Source organism: Brassica napus, chromosome C1 (genome assembly GCF_020379485.1).
Source record: "Brassica napus cultivar Da-Ae chromosome C1, Da-Ae, whole genome shotgun sequence".
NCBI lineage: Eukaryota > Viridiplantae > Streptophyta > Magnoliopsida > Brassicales > Brassicaceae > Brassica > Brassica napus.
Window position 1 is genome coordinate 14,659,390 of NC_063444.1, and position 15,645 is coordinate 14,675,034.

The window sequence follows — 15,645 nt, forward strand, 5'->3', positions numbered from 1 at the left end:
GGGAATCAAGTTTCAAGAACTCGGTTGGTTAGTAGCATGTTCTCATACATCGTTGCTCAAGATGTTACGTGACTTAGACGTATATGGTAGATGTGATGAGTTTGATTGGCCAATCAGATATGGTGGCATCGAGAGTAAAGTTTCAGTAAAGGCTATTTCATTAGCTCTTGTCATAGAGGATGGAAAATCCATACCATACACGTCCAATATCTCCTCTCCTGAAACTTTTGAGCAGGGCAAGAAACTTCTTGCGATCATTTCTGACTTGAGAAACAGATTTTGGGATAAGCGTATATGGGAGCCGGGTGGTTCATCTGCTCAACTAGATACATGGAACATGTTAGTGAAGTATCCCCGTCATTGTGAGGAGTTGAAGCTAACCTTGAAGCTTCATTGGATTTGTGTACAAAACGCTCCGGAGCTCTTCATTCAAGCGGCTAAAGAAGTTCCACACTGGGTAAAGAATGAAAAATTCGGCCTCGATGGAGTTGTGGGTTTGGATAGAGACAATCAGATGCTTCTAGATGGAATGGCTGAGGATGCTAAGGTCATATTGGTGAAGTTTGACTCCACGTACTCATATTACACGGCTTCGTTACAGCTAGAACTTATTTGCATTGAGTTTGTTGGAGGAAAAGAAGATGTTCACATAGTAGATATTGTGAAAGAGTTTGCAGCTAATGATCGTGTACGCATGAGACTGCTTATTTGGGACGTGACGGTTGAAATACATCCAGGATGTGGCATAGCAAAGGATTACACAGAGTATATAAACTGGTTCAGGTATGGAATGCAAGATCATGCAGTCCTCAATCAGTTTTTCTTCGATACAGAGATGTTCCAAGTGAAGCATAAATGGAGATATAAACCATTTCCAATCGTTTCAGAACTGGAACTAAAGGATGAGACTGCACTTGGTACTAGAAATGAAGATATGTTGAGCTGTTACATCACTGGCCAAGCAAGAGACGTGGTGGTATCACTGCATGTTGAAGTTGGCAGAACTATTGAGATGTCTCAGGTTTTGCTAGTTGTCGCGAACTGTTATGGTGATTTAACAAGTTATGGAGAAGCTTTCTACATCAGTTTTCAGTGTTACAAGCCTGTACAAGTGATGGTTCAAGATGATAGAAACTCGCTAAAGGAGGTTAAAGCTCACAAGAAAGCTGTCACTAGATGTCTTGTCCAGTGGAAGGAGCATCCTCCAGACCAAATACTCATGCTATCATCCTTGAGGACAAGGATGTTCCGAAGAAGGGAGTATTGTGACAGGAATTATGGTTAATTCCGGTTTAGATATTTCATTTATGCATTTTGGTTTAGCTTACTGGTTTAGCTTTGGTTTAGTAAACACTTATATGTACACATTTTCCCATTTACGGGAATCAATCAATCAAACATTAAAACAATCTTCTTAAACCCTAACTCTCTCTATCATCATGTTCATCATCATTCACCATTGAATCTCTGTTCTTCGGGATGATCCTTCTTCCTTCGTGGTCGTCCTCTAGGCTTTGATTCTCCGATCTCCGGGTTCTTGGTGAACCTCTGGATTGGGTTTATCTATCATTATTGGTTTTCCTGTCTCAGAAGGTGGTGCAGTTACACGGTTCAAAGAAGTTAAATCTCTAGAATCATCAAGAAAACCCAAGGAAATGATATCCCTCAGCTCCAATTTCTATAAGTATGGTGCAGCGAGCGGCTCGACCTCTGTATCCTCAAGCTCCAGGCTTCATCTTCAACCTTACCCACTAAGCAGTCAACAACCTTTTGACCTGAAGTTTCCAAGTCAAAGAATAAATGAGTGCTCGAAGTGGCGTTGAGGAATAACCGACCTGAACAGAAAGTTAGCTTAAGGTTAATACGGAGATGAGTTAATTGACGCATTTGAATAACTAAAACATCGCTATTATGTTCCAGATGCAGGAGATTAAAAAGACACGTAGTATATCACCTCTAACATTTTTCTGGATTTATACCAAAACAAACCTTAGGTTTTGAGCCAAAGGCTTGAAATTTTATATGAAATTTGTAGGCTATGCCATCGAACACACTTAAGCATATATAGACATCCCTACAAAATTACAATGGTGTTAGTTGGAACGTGGAAGCATTGACCAAAGGAATTTCAAGGGTTTTATATCGCCATGCATAACATCATCTTAGTATATTGAGTTCGAGATCACATAACATGTTACTGCTATAGTACTCACCCATGGTTCTTGATCGCAAAAGCTGTAGAAGAATAAAAAAGAGCAGCAACATGAGTGATATTTAATCCATTGGCGAACCTATTTGACCTCGTTGAATTCACCACACCACCCATCCAAACAACTTGAGAAGCAGCAACTGTAATGCAAAAGGAAAACATAGATCATCATTGTTTGAAAGAGTTAGCAAAAAGAATATGTTTAAAGTCAACTTTAAAGTTCCAACTTAAAAAGCAAACAAACTTTCTTCTCCTATTTCTGCTTGCACAATGATCTTTCCTAAAGCAAACAAAATCAAATCCAAGAATACTCAGAAAATAACATGAAACGTTAAGTAAAGTTGATTACACTCATTGTCAAAGCTTACATTTACTCTGCCTAGCAAGAAGGAACTCCGTGGATTGTGCACTACTATTATCATCCTCAACCACTTCACAGAAAGTTTGGAAATTCATAATTAGATTACAAAAGCATTGACCTGAAGAACACGTTTTTTTTTTTTTGCTTTAGGAAGATGATTACGCTATAACTTCCGGTTTGGGCACACGCTTCGGTAAGTTACTGAGAACGTAATGGGAACAACTCTGAAATCTAATCGTGACAGGAGCGTCACCAAACCGTAATTTTGGTTTGCTTCTTGCAACATCAAAAGCACTCAGATCAACAGATTGTAATGAACCACTTACAGGAAAAGTTAGAAAACTTTAAATCGCAATTTAAAAATTGAAATAAGGTTCCGGCTAACCTTCACATTAATAAGCAGCATGTCGATCACCATCAGCTCACCGCCTTTTTCACATTGAGGGCCTCCCAAATCGAATTAGTCTCATCTGAACAGTTTCTCTGCAGCAGCCAACCTTCAGCTCTGATAAGTGAACTTGAGAAGTCACCATGTGGAGGTGTTTTAGTGATAATGGACTCGAATTCTAGAATTCAAAAAGCAAAAGGATTTCGCTTTATCGCTCATACGCTTCATCCTCATTTTTATATGTAACGAAGCAGGTGAAAGGTGAGTCGAATTAAAGAAGGATTGAAGAGTACGTAGTGGGAGTAGTTGATTAATTGTCATTTTCGAAGGTGTAACGTCGTCTGAGAAGATGAAAGGGAGTCGCCAAAGTTGCGTTTTTTTTACTCTGGCGAAAGGATGAAAGGTAGGGTTTCTCTAACGTAATTATAATTTGGGCCAAAACAACTAAATGAGCCCAAACTGAAAGTGAAAAAGATGTCTAAACTTGAAACAGATCGAGAGTAAATGTTTTAAAAGGAAGACACGTGTCCTCAATTGCCCCCTCCTTCCTTGCTGACGTGGACGCGTGAAAAGGGAGAAAACCCAACTTTATTAGTATAGATTTAACAAGGCTGTTGGACCGAGATTTGGTACAAATCTCTTCCATTAATATTGGGCGTTGATTACTATTCTAGATTGGATCAAATATGTTAGTTGTCGACCTCCTAGAATCTCGGCCTCATTCAACGCGAGAATAAGTCAAAGCTGAAAATGAGGAGCATGTGTAACAACAAAAGAATATGTAGAGAAAGTCCTATAAAAGGACAAGAAAGTTATCTTCACAAGGATCCCATTTTGAAGAGCTCACGAGGACTCACGACCATGAATACAATTGTTCACGATCTTCCTATTGAATTAAAGAGGATTATCGCTTATTGAGGGATAGAGCGTCAACTACCTGAGACCATATCATTCTTCACCACCATCCCGATGACGTCTATGTAATGCTCACGACGTCGAATTCTCTTCACTACAACGAACAAGACACGAGTCCTTGTTCACCGATATTGAACCCTAAGTTCTTAAAGACTTCCCGACCAAACTCAAACGACCTCTCGTCCAAGATGGTAAGAAATAAACCGACCTCTCTCTCGAGAACCGAAGAAGCCGATGTCACGCTCGAGACCAGTGATACCGACATCTCTTTCGAGATGATGATAACCGAACTACGTTTAGACTTGATCCCTTGATGGGTACGTAGGCAGCTCGATACCGAGTTCAGTCACGATCCTTCCTTCTCCTGATATCTCTATGATATTCGACCTACGAATATAGTCCATTTTTGACGATTCAGACCTGATTATATCGTCGTGTTCTGAGGATATCGTTGCCCACGTTATTTTTTCCTTAGATTGAACTCCCGATCACTATCAAATTCTTAGTTTAGATTTTAGGATCTACAAAGGCTATACTGAAGCAAAGAAAGCACTTTAGAATCATGAATAGTCCACTTACAAATAAGTATTGGAGAGTATTTATTTTGAATAAATTTCAGTAGCGGCTCCAACACAAAAAACTTATCACGAATTGAGGTGGTATGCTTATGAAATATTTGTCATGTAACGAATATCAAATATTATCAATTATCTTCAAACCATTAATTTTAAAGTTTTGTAATTAATCAAACTAACTCAATTTTTTACTACAACTATAAATACCTTAGCTATTGTATGTTTGTGAGAAAAAAAAAAAAGAAAAAAAAAACGTCAAGTATTAATCCTGCGAGACGGATCGGCTTTTGGAACCTTTTTGTTTTGCCAGTCCATACTCTCATATGATATCAATGGAAAACACGTCAAGATGATATTTTTCTCACGTTTTTTTTTTAAATTACTTTTTACTGAACTTTTTTGTTTTTTTTGGAATGAATACAATTCCTTAGCATCGAACCCGGGTTTGAAGCATTAGTACATGCAGTCATGCATGCATCTAAACTTTTTTTATCATAGCATTTAACTTTTATCTTTTTATTGTAACTTTGATTTCAAAAATGTATAACAATACATCAATCAAAAAAATATTCTATGACAAGATATGAGCCCGCTGCGTTGCAACGGGTTTTGTTTGATGTTTTAATTTAATAAAAATCATAAAATAATAAATTATTTTATTTTATTATAGTTTTATGATTGTTTTTTGCATATGTTGTTTGAGATTTATTTTATAATAAAAACTCGTTTTCACATATAAGTTCAAGTTAATATTTGTATTTTATAATCATGGTACATAGATGAATTGTTATAAACTTTGTACATAGAAAATACTATACATAAACGTTTAAACTGAACACAACCTGAAATAAGAAATTGAATGAAAAGTAAAAAGAAATAAAAGTCAAATACTAATCATGACAATATTATACACGTTTTATATACTAATTTAACGTTTTATTAAATAATTCTTTATTGTTTTATTTTGCTAGAATTTTTTAAAAAAGGAAAACATTCTATTTAATAAATCTCTTTTTTATTTACAATAAAAAATAATATTAAAACTATTTTACAATTTTTTTTAATATTTTAAGAAAAGGAAAATTATTGCCATATAACCTATTACAATTATCTTCTCTTTAGAATTTGAGAAAAAATTAAATTGCTATAAAATAATTATTTTCAGTTATTAATATATAATTTTAAAATTACAGTTTTTACAATTCGTATTAATACTAGTTTTACATTTTTTTGTTAATTAAATAATTTTTAGTATCATTTTCATCATCAAATACTCTTTTAAAAATATTATCAAATAAAATTTTACAATTCTCTTTTGGTTAGGACTTAAAAATATGATACAAATTTCTTTTGTTTAGGATTTTTTTATAAAAAACAAAAACAACTAACAACTATTCTTTTACAGTTTTTTAGGATATTAGAAAAGAAAATTAATATTATATAATCTTTTACAATTATATTTTGTCTAGGATTTAGAAAAATAAAATTTCTATCAAATAAATATTTCCATTTAATATTTTTTTTTTAAAGTTGCCATTTTCGAAATTTGTTTTTTCAATATCATTAATATTTTTACAATTTTATTGTTAATTAAATAATTGTTACTATCATGTTTATCATTAATTTTTTTTAAAGTAAAAATTACTATTAAATCAAATTTTACAATTCTCTCTGGTCTGGATATATAAAAAAAATCTTAATTGGTTAAGATTAGAAAATAATTTTTTTTAGAAATCTCTTTTATTTAGGATTTTAGAAAAAGAAAAAATTATTTTCACATAATTACAGTTTTTATTGACACATTCACTATCTAACTTTTTTAGTTGACACATGTCACAATCATATCAGATGAAATATTTGAAGTTATTTTTGGTTTATATTTTTTTTAAGACAAAATTATTAAAAAAGTAAAGTTAGTTAATTATAAGAAAAATAAGATTACTTTTTTTTTTTTTTTTTTGTCGGCTACCCATGTGAATTAGATCAAATGGTGGCAGACGAGCCGATTCTCCGAGGAGCATCTCCGTCTGTCCGGATCTGATCTATATGGGAAAAGATATATCCTCTAGTTCTTGCTTCTTTCGCTAGCGTGTCCGCTCGACCATTCCTACTCCGAGGAATATGAGACAGGCTAACATCTTCGAAGCCTTCCTGCAAGGGAAACTAATCACATATATAAGATTACTTTTATATGTTTATTTTATTTAGACTTTTAAAAGGGAAACTAATTATTTGATAATTAGTTTTTCTTTTATATTTTTATACAGCTATTTTATTTTTAGCATAAAAAATTTTGTTAACTTATTTATATATTTTGTCTTATACATAATGTTAAATTATTTATATATTTTGTCTTATACATACAAACACATGTCACAATATTATCAAATAATCTTTTGCAATTATATTTTGATTAGGATTTAAAAAAAGAAAATTACTATTAAATAATATTTATAATTACTTTTTGATAAAATTCATTTTTGTTAATATCTTAGTATATATATTTTTAATTATGAGATAGATTAACACATGTCACAATCTTAAATATATGATTGTCATGTGTCGCGATCATGTTAATTAGCAACTTTGAAGAACCAAACTTTATATAATAAGATTTTAAAAGGGAAACTAATTATTTGATAATTAGTTTTTCTTTTATATTTTTATACAGCTATTTTATTTTTAGCATAAAAAATTCTGTTAACTTATTTATATATTTTGTCTTATACATAATGTTAAATTATTTATATATTTTGTCTTATACATACAAACACATGTCACAATATTATCAAATAATCTTTTGCAATTATATTTTGATTAGGATTTAAAAAAAAAATTACTATTAAATAATATTTATAATTACTTTTTGATAAAATTCATTTTTGTTAATATCTTAGTATATATAATTTTAATTATGAGATAGATTAACACATGTCATAATCTTAAATATATGATTGCCATGTGTCGCGATCATGTTAATTAGAAACTTTGAAGAACCAAGCTTTATATAATAATTTATAATTACTTTTTGATAAAATTCATTTTTGTTAATATCTTAGTATATATATATTTTAATTATGAGATAGATTAACACATGTCACAATCTTAAATATATGATTGCCATGTGTCGTGATATGCTAATGTGGTCATTGCATTTTTTATAAGTATACTTTTAGACCTTGTTCAATTAACAAGTATATGTCCCCTGTAACCGATCAAAACTCTACTAATCTTCTTAGATTTAATTAGGAAAAGCCACTTGTTAAGAATAAACTCTTACTATTTTCTATGAAAAGCGCATGTCGTTCTCAAACTTTAAAGCCACCGAGATCTGCTTTACCAGTTTTTCGAAACGACACGCATGGTCCCACTTATTACAAAACCAAACCCCATTATGCAAAAGCTCCCCTCTTTCGCCTAAACTCTCAGCTTTCACTTTATACACACAACAAAACTTTAGTTCTTTTCTTATTTAACTCAAAACCATTACACATTTTCAAATTCCCTTTCCATGATCACATAATTCATGTCAAATCTACTTCCTTTACCTCCTCCACCGCCGTCTCAACCACCGCCTGAAACGCCGCCATGGGACACACCGTCTTCTGTATGGTATACTCCAAGAACCACGCCGTGGAGAACACCACATAGCACACAGTCCACACCACTTAACCAAAAAACACCGGCAGTTAAATTCAACGGTCTTGATACAGAGCCGAGGGAAGATAGGGTGATTCTCCGGCAGCCACGGAGCAGCAGGACCAATCCGTTGATATGGTGTGTAGCTGGTTTATGTTTTTTGTTCAGCCTTGTGCTTATCTTCTTCGGGATAGCTACTTTGATTGTGTTTCTTGCGGTTAAACCAAGAACCCCTGAATTTGACATCCCAACCGCGAGTCTACACACTATCTACTTCGACTCGCCGGTGAGTTTCAACGGAGATTTATCGATGATGATGAACTTCACCAACCCTAATAAGAAGATAGAAGTGAGGTTTGAGAAGATTAATATAAAGCTCTTCTTCTTCAATAAACTGATTGCGGTGCAAGGGGTCCAGCCGTTTTCGCAGAGAAAACGGGAGATAAGGTTGGAACCAATCCGTTTGATCTCAAGCTTGGTCTACTTGCCTGTAAACCATGCGGTGGAGCTCAGTAGACAGGTGCAGAACAACAAGATAGAATATCAGATTAGTGGTACCTTTAAAGTCAGAGCTCATTTTGGGTTGATTCATTACTCTTACTGGCTGCACGGAAGGTGCCAACTCCAGATGACCGGTCCACCAACCGGAATCCTAATTTCTCATAACTGCACTACAAAGAGACGATGAAGAAGATGAATAGGTTGTCCCAGAGAAACCTCAAAGTCTTTAGCTTTGGTATGTTATTCAAGTATAGATCTATTTTTTTGCTTACTCACAAAATGTATAAAAGAAGAAGAAGACCTAGTGAACTCTAGCCAAGAACAGAGATCGGAGTTTGTAGTACAATTTAAAAAATAAAAATAAGAAAATGAAAAGATATTATGTTTCTTGGTAACAGATTCATAATTGATCACCGTTGGATACAGTTCCAAGAACAGGGTTTAAAAAATTGTACTGTTGAACACACCTGAACCACCGGAGAAAAGATTTAAGACCAAAAGCAAAAGAGGTATCACACATAAGATTCTCATGTTGGGTACCCCTTCAGGGCTTTAAAGTAATCAAAAACACAAACAAAGAAAAAGGAAGCTTACCCATTTTCTAGCATATGCCAACAGAGAGGATTTTAAAATTCAAAATCTCAACTAACATTTTATTACTTTGTACAGGAAACTTCAAATATTAGATACAGTGGAGTCACATAGTGAAAAGTTAAGCAAAAATTGATTGGCTAAAACCGCAACTGGTTTCAGTAGACAGGCATGTAAAGTTGATTGTATATAAAACCACACAAGCCTTACCTAATGGAGGCTTTAAGAAAGACACCACATGTCAAATGGTAGACTGAAACAGGGATCAACTGAAACTCCTTTCACATTTTTTAATTGTTTTATCAGAAATAAAGCAACCAAATCTCTTTCTGTATCTGCAATCTCTTAAACCAACTTGCACCATTTGATTAACACAGTACCAACTTTGACTATCTAGACGAAAGAGAAATGAAGAAGAGAAACTTTACCTTTTACTTTGGTAAGATGCTGTGATCCTAGCAATTCAAACTTGGCCATATGCAGACCAATCTTGAATATTCTCTGCAACTATTCATCTCTGGAGCACCCTCAAAGTGTAGACATGAAAACTAAATATCAAGAAACCATAACAAAACATACAAGACCTTGAAAATGGGGAAACGTGAAGTGTAAACATTATATATATGATTCAATCCTTTAGGCACAAGCGACATCTCTCTCGTTTATAGAATCTATATATATAACACAATCCTGATCAAGCTCTCAAAGCGTCAACATTATTAAAAGAACCAGAGTACAAAACCCAAACCAAAATGGAGTAAAAGAAGAAAACGAATCTGGAACTGTCTCTTTCCATTGCAACGGCCCTCAAACCTCAGCAGGAGTCTTAGCCACAATAGAGAGAGCATGTAACCCGCTCTGCAACTCCTCTTGCAGCAAGTCATATACCATCCTATGTCTCTTCACCAAGCTTTTACCTTGGAAAGCATCGGAAACAACTCGCAGATTGAAATGCGTTTCCCCATCATCACCAGCACTACCTCTAACAGCAGCATGTCCTGCGTGCTGGTAAGACACATCTTCAACTTCTAACTCATCAGGAGTCAGCTCCTTGTCCAACTTCTCTCTTATCCTCATCCCTCTACTCCCTAAAGCAACGATCTTTGACACACTCTCGGACTCTTCAACCTCAACAACACTAGGAGGCTTTGACTCTAAATCCACCTCAACAACACTTGCTTCATCGGTTGTTGACTCTGACGTACCATCATCTGCTTTCACTTCAAGACTCAGAGCCTTCTTCTGCATCAGCTTGAGCATATTGAGAAACCCGTTGTTCCTCGAAGGAGTTAGACTCTGCTGCAAACCGAGAAGAACCGCGAAATCAGGCGTTACCCTCAGAATCTCCGTCACTGGTCTTCCAGATAAGCCGTTAACTAGTAAAGCAGCTAAGCCTTTGGTGAGAACCGAATCGGAATCAGCTTCGTAGACGACGTTGCGCTCCTCGTCGAAGAAAGCCCTAACCCACACCTGAGAAACGCATCCTTCCACTTTATTCTCCCTCGTCTTGAACCTCGAATCGAGCGGTTTGAGATTCTTCCCGTAGAAGAGGAGCTGCTCGTACTTGGCCTTTGGCTCCTGCACCGATTGGAATAGCTTGACGATCTCTTGTAGCTTCGGAGGAAGCTCCTCGATCGGTTGAAGGTCGACGGAGCTCGACGGAGATGATGATGAAGCCGATAAGGGAGGGACGATAACGGTTGGTATTTTCTGGAACGTGACGATCGTTCGGAGGAAAGAGGGGATTGGCCGGAGAATTAGGTTTTTGGATGGAGGATTAACGGAGGAGAAGAAGGTTCGTTTGAATGGGATTAGACGGAGGGATGAAAGGCAGCAAGAAGAAGACATGGATGCTGCCATAGAAGTCGACTTTGAAGCTTCGAGAGAGACGGAGATGGATGAATGTATATACCAAATCAAACCACAATCCCCAATTGAGTAATAAAGCTATGAAAATTCCGGTTTTAGATAATTAAACCGGAATGTATCGGAGTTGCTTTGGTTCAACCAAAATCCAAATTAGTTATGGGGTTGATTCTGAACGATTATAAAGTATGAGACTGTTTTCAAACAAATAAATAAATACAGGGAGAAAGAAAGAGAAAATATCTAGATTCCATCGTCGTCCTTGTTCTTCGTCTCGCGTTCGTCATCTCACCACACTCCGCCATTATTATAATATTACCAAAACCAATCATCTCCGAATCCAGCTTGTTTCCTCCCTTTATAAACCAATTAAAAACTTATATAGTAGTTGTATAATTAAATAATCAAATTAAAATTTTGTTCCTTTCTTCTTTGAGATTCTGTTGTAGAGAAACGGCATCTCCATTTTAACTGAGATTTGATAGGATCCTTCAGGTCGTAGCTGAATCTGGGTAATTTCGAATCTCATTTTTGTGACTCCATTGCATCCTCTGACATTCCCTTTGCCTTTTGATTCACGATCTGTTTCTGTTACATAACACGATGTCACCTTGACAACGTTCGATCATGGAGATTATGGTCCAGGCTTTCGATTTCTTCCATATAGATTAAACGTGATCATTAAAGGGTTTAGCTTTCGCATTTTTTTTTTTTTATCTATGAAAACAAATATGTCTTCGTTTCAGCTAAAGTTTCACTCTTTTGTTCGAATTCGCATTGTAATAATTACTCTCAAGTTCACTGTGACTGTATTGAGAGCTATACACACCATGGGAATCTAGTTTAAGGGTTCTGAAAAATCAAAGTTAGTCTTGATTGCGCGGTGGTGTAAGATTCTCTTTTGTTTTGTTTGCATATGCATGATTATGACAGAGATTTAAGATATTTTTAAATCGCTTAACTTTATTTTATATGGCTTACCTGTTTTCATTTGTTCAGAATCCTCGTCGTGATGGGTTCTAACTCCGTTGCTGACATGATTCAAGCCTCCTCCAAGGTTCATTTTTCTGGTTTCCATGTGAACGGGCACGTGAATGGATTGGAGCAAAAGGCAGTTTCCAAGGAAACCATTTCTGCATCAGGAGAGATCCAAAGACAGCCTTTTGTGATAGGTCAGTTGAGCTTTTTTCTACTTGGCTGAATAGACCGGTGGTCTTGTCTTGATCTGAGATGTTGTGGCTTTGAGTTTTGATTGGTTAGGTGTTGCTGGAGGCGCAGCATCGGGTAAGACTACTGTCTGTGATATGATTATCCAGCAACTGCATGATCAGCGTCTTGTACTTATTAATCAGGTAACCTTGTTTGGTTTGTTTCATGATGTTAAGTGATAACCACCGGCCTGATCTGTGTTTCTAGTTTGTATATTGCCTGAACCTTGTCACTATTATTTAGATATTTTTGTGTCAGCGTATGTATCTATTATCCAATTCTCAAATACTTTCTTCATCATGATAAACCACAAATTGCTCCAAGCTTCCACTTAATATTCAATGATAAATAATTTGGCAGGACTCGTTCTATCATAGTTTGACTGAAGAAGAACTTGCTAGAGTTCATGAATACAACTTTGACCATCCGGGTGAGAATAATTTTGGAATGGGGATGCTTTCTGTAATCTGCTCTTGTCTCTCAAGAGAATAATGTATTTCACATCTTCTTAAGAATGTTATGGCATAACCAACATACATATTCTCTAGTGACATCCAGTGATTGGTCTATTCCCTTATATTATATATATCGTGTTTTCATAGGAATTTCATCTCTGACTGTACTTTACTAGTTGGTGGGAGTTATGAACAATTTTTTTACGTAGTGCTCTTTGTCACCGTATGTTTTTGTTGATCTTTATCGTAATGATGTATTATGGTTTATGTAGACGCATTTGATACGGACCATTTGCTATCTTGTATGGAGAAATTGAGGCAAGGTGAAGCGGTAGATATTCCCAAATATGATTGCAAAATTTACAAGAGCAGTGTCTTCAGAAGGGTACCATCTCCCTTCTCAGTATCGCTCATAATCATATTATTAATTGATATTTGTGGTCTTCGGATAATGATGGATACTTTTGATGACTTTCTTACTGCCCATTCCTGTAAAAGTATCAATGTCTTATCTGGTTAGGGATCTAGCCGAACATATATGTTTATCTTACTGATGCCCTGATTTTGACAGAAATAACAAAATCTGCAGGTAAACCCTACGGATGTAATAATTCTTGAAGGGATACTTTTGTTCCATGATCCTCGTGTCCGAAGATTGATGAACATGAAGATTTTTGTTTGTACAGGTCAGTTTTTTTTTTGCCTCCTCCGATGATAATTACTGTGAACTCTAGTTTCTACTTCAATTTATTTCCGTTTTTATAGCTTCCCTTGGCTTTCCCTGCTAGTAAGATTCCACATGAAGGAACATCTTCTTACGCTCTTAAAGTTTTTAAATTTAGCAGTTCACCTATTACACATCTCAAAAAAACAAAAATTCCTGTGCAGATTCTGACGTTCGTCTGGAAAGAAGGATAAGAAGAGATACTGTCGAGAATGGAAGAGATATCGGCACAGTACTTGACCAGGTTAGGCTGTGTTAGTTTTGTTACTGCATGTATCATCTTCAAGAAACAATGAGAATGCCTCTGACAGCCATATTAGTTTGGAGTTTGTAAGTCCATATGTTTTTGCCGATATCTTATATTGCGTCTCCCTTTTGATGCAGTACTCAAAGTTTGTAAAGCCTGCTTTTGATGACTTCATTCTTCCGACGAAGAAATATGCAGATATTATAATCCCTCGTGGTGGGAACAATCATGTAGCTGTTGACTTAATTGTGCAACATATATGCACCAAGCTGGGTCAACATGATCTCTGTAAAATATATCCTAATCTCTATGTTATACACTCAACATTTCAGGTAACTCATATCTCTCTCTCATGGAACTACAAGTTATATCATTTGGCATTCTCATTACCATCAAACAAAGATTACACTGCAAATTGCTTTCTCTTGCAGATACGAGGGATGCACACCCTTATACGAGACGCTCAGACAACCAAACATGATTTTGTCTTTTATTCTGATCGTTTGATTCGGCTGGTAGGATTATCAAACGTCTTAAAATGGTTGAACAGAGTTCCCTCTCACATGTCTCTTTACATTGTGTTATTGTTTTCTTACATTTATCAGGTCGTCGAACATGGTCTTGGACATCTTCCTTTTACTGAAAAGCAAGTGATCACTCCAACTGGTGGGGTTTTTTGGGAATGAACTTTCTGTTTTTAGTGAATTCACAAGATTGTTTTGTTTATGGATGTAGTGGAAAATATCATATAATTTATAAATATCCCCGTCACCTGTTTCAGGATGTGTATATTCTGGTGTGGATTTCTGTAAACGGTTATGTGGTGTCTCCGTGATTAGGAGGTACTTTCCGATATACTAGTGCTATTCAAGAGGGACTTTGGTATCCTTACATATCTTATTCTCTCACCAACCTGATGGTATTTTGAAATAATGCTAGCGGTGAGAGCATGGAGAATGCGCTGCGAGCATGTTGCAAGGGTATCAAGATCGGGAAGATCCTAATTCACAGAGAAGGCGACAATGGTCAACAGGTACATTAGTCACTCCAAGTTTAGCCGGGGTGTTCTCTTTCACCGGTGCTTGATATCTAAATAACTCTGCAGCTCATCTATGAGAAGCTACCAAACGATATCTCGGAGAGACACGTCCTACTGTTGGATCCTATCCTCGGCACAGGTAAATGACCAGTCATTCTTCATCACTGAAAACACTTTAGCTCTTGTTTTTCTTGCTCTAGTGTAACATGGTTTGTGAATTTAACAACACATTTTAAGTGCCTTTTTTTTTTTTGTGAACAACACATTTTAAGTGCCTAATGACATTAAAACGAACATCTTTTCAGGAAACTCAGCAGTTGAAGCTATCAATCTTCTTATTAGCAAAGGTGTACCCGAGGGAAACATTGTATTTCTAAACCTTATCTCAGTAAGCTAACACACACCCTCCCCATATCGTCTTTATCCACAAGAATGCAGCTGGATTTAGATATTTTCTTTCCTCTTTGTTCAACCAGGCACCTCAAGGTGTTCATGTGGTCTGCGAAAAATTCCCAAGAATAAAGATAGTGACATCTGAGATCGATAATGGGTTAAACGAAGAGTTTCGTGTTATTCCTGGAATGGGCGAGTTTGGGGACCGATATTTTGGCACAGACGACGACTAGTTGTGGTCCTCCTGCAGCATTACTTGTCCCTTCCATGGACTGCAGTGCAGATTATGGATGCATTCACCGTCCTATCCGCTACAAGCCTACAACTGCTACCCAAACTATCAAATGAATCACCTTGAACTCTGTTGGTTTTCCCATTTAAACGCCTTCAAGTTCTTGGGAACAGTTTTGAGTTACTTTGTTCTCTGCAAGTCCTGTGCAATATACAATTATCCTTGGAAAATTTAATGTTCCTTCAGAAACTCATGTGTGTCATACATTAATATCCTTGGAACTCTTGATGCTCCATAACCG

The 15,645-nt window shown here is 35.8% G+C and overlaps 4 protein-coding genes across 6 annotated transcripts; 2 read left to right on the top strand and 2 right to left on the bottom strand.

Moving 5' to 3' along the window:
• Nucleotides 1-1,275: 1,275 nt before the first annotated feature.
• Nucleotides 1,276-4,613, bottom strand: LOC106428322. 3 transcript variants are annotated; one of them, XM_048744264.1, is made up of 5 exons: nucleotides 2,956-4,613; nucleotides 2,578-2,843; nucleotides 2,214-2,349; nucleotides 1,990-2,074; nucleotides 1,276-1,835 (listed from the first exon to the last, which is right to left on the bottom strand). In XM_048744264.1, exons 2-5 carry the CDS (start codon nucleotides 2,663-2,665, stop codon nucleotides 1,752-1,754), a joined length of 393 nt encoding a protein of 130 aa, XP_048600221.1. In that variant the 5' UTR covers nucleotides 2,666-2,843; nucleotides 2,956-4,613; the 3' UTR covers nucleotides 1,276-1,751. The 3 variants fall into 3 exon arrangements, with proteins under 3 accessions (XP_048600221.1, XP_048600220.1, XP_013724522.2); XM_048744263.1 differs by having other exon boundaries at nucleotides 2,578-2,846; XM_013869068.3 differs by having other exon boundaries at nucleotides 2,578-4,613.
• Nucleotides 4,614-7,548: 2,935 nt separating this feature from the next.
• Nucleotides 7,549-8,976, top strand: BNAC01G18620D (NDR1/HIN1-like protein 10). Its single transcript, XM_013869039.3, has one exon. The coding sequence runs from the start codon at nucleotides 7,975-7,977 to the stop codon at nucleotides 8,773-8,775; it is 801 nt and encodes a 266-aa protein (XP_013724493.1). The 5' UTR covers nucleotides 7,549-7,974; the 3' UTR covers nucleotides 8,776-8,976.
• A 795-nt stretch (nucleotides 8,977-9,771) lies between these two features.
• LOC106428298 (sufE-like protein 1, chloroplastic/mitochondrial) lies at nucleotides 9,772-11,130 on the bottom strand. The gene has a single exon (XM_013869038.3). It carries the CDS (start codon nucleotides 11,037-11,039, stop codon nucleotides 9,987-9,989), a length of 1,053 nt encoding a protein of 350 aa, XP_013724492.1. The 5' UTR covers nucleotides 11,040-11,130; the 3' UTR covers nucleotides 9,772-9,986.
• Nucleotides 11,131-11,260: 130 nt separating this feature from the next.
• LOC106428295 (uridine kinase-like protein 4) lies at nucleotides 11,261-15,639 on the top strand. The gene is made up of 15 exons (XM_013869036.3): nucleotides 11,261-11,557; nucleotides 12,045-12,217; nucleotides 12,306-12,397; nucleotides 12,615-12,684; nucleotides 12,982-13,094; nucleotides 13,299-13,395; nucleotides 13,598-13,677; nucleotides 13,818-14,012; nucleotides 14,112-14,195; nucleotides 14,286-14,346; nucleotides 14,462-14,522; nucleotides 14,620-14,713; nucleotides 14,786-14,858; nucleotides 15,025-15,107; nucleotides 15,196-15,639. The coding sequence occupies exons 2-15, from the start codon at nucleotides 12,058-12,060 to the stop codon at nucleotides 15,343-15,345; spliced, it is 1,413 nt and encodes a 470-aa protein (XP_013724490.1). The 5' UTR covers nucleotides 11,261-11,557; nucleotides 12,045-12,057; the 3' UTR covers nucleotides 15,346-15,639.
• The last annotated feature ends 6 nt before the right edge of the window (nucleotides 15,640-15,645 follow it).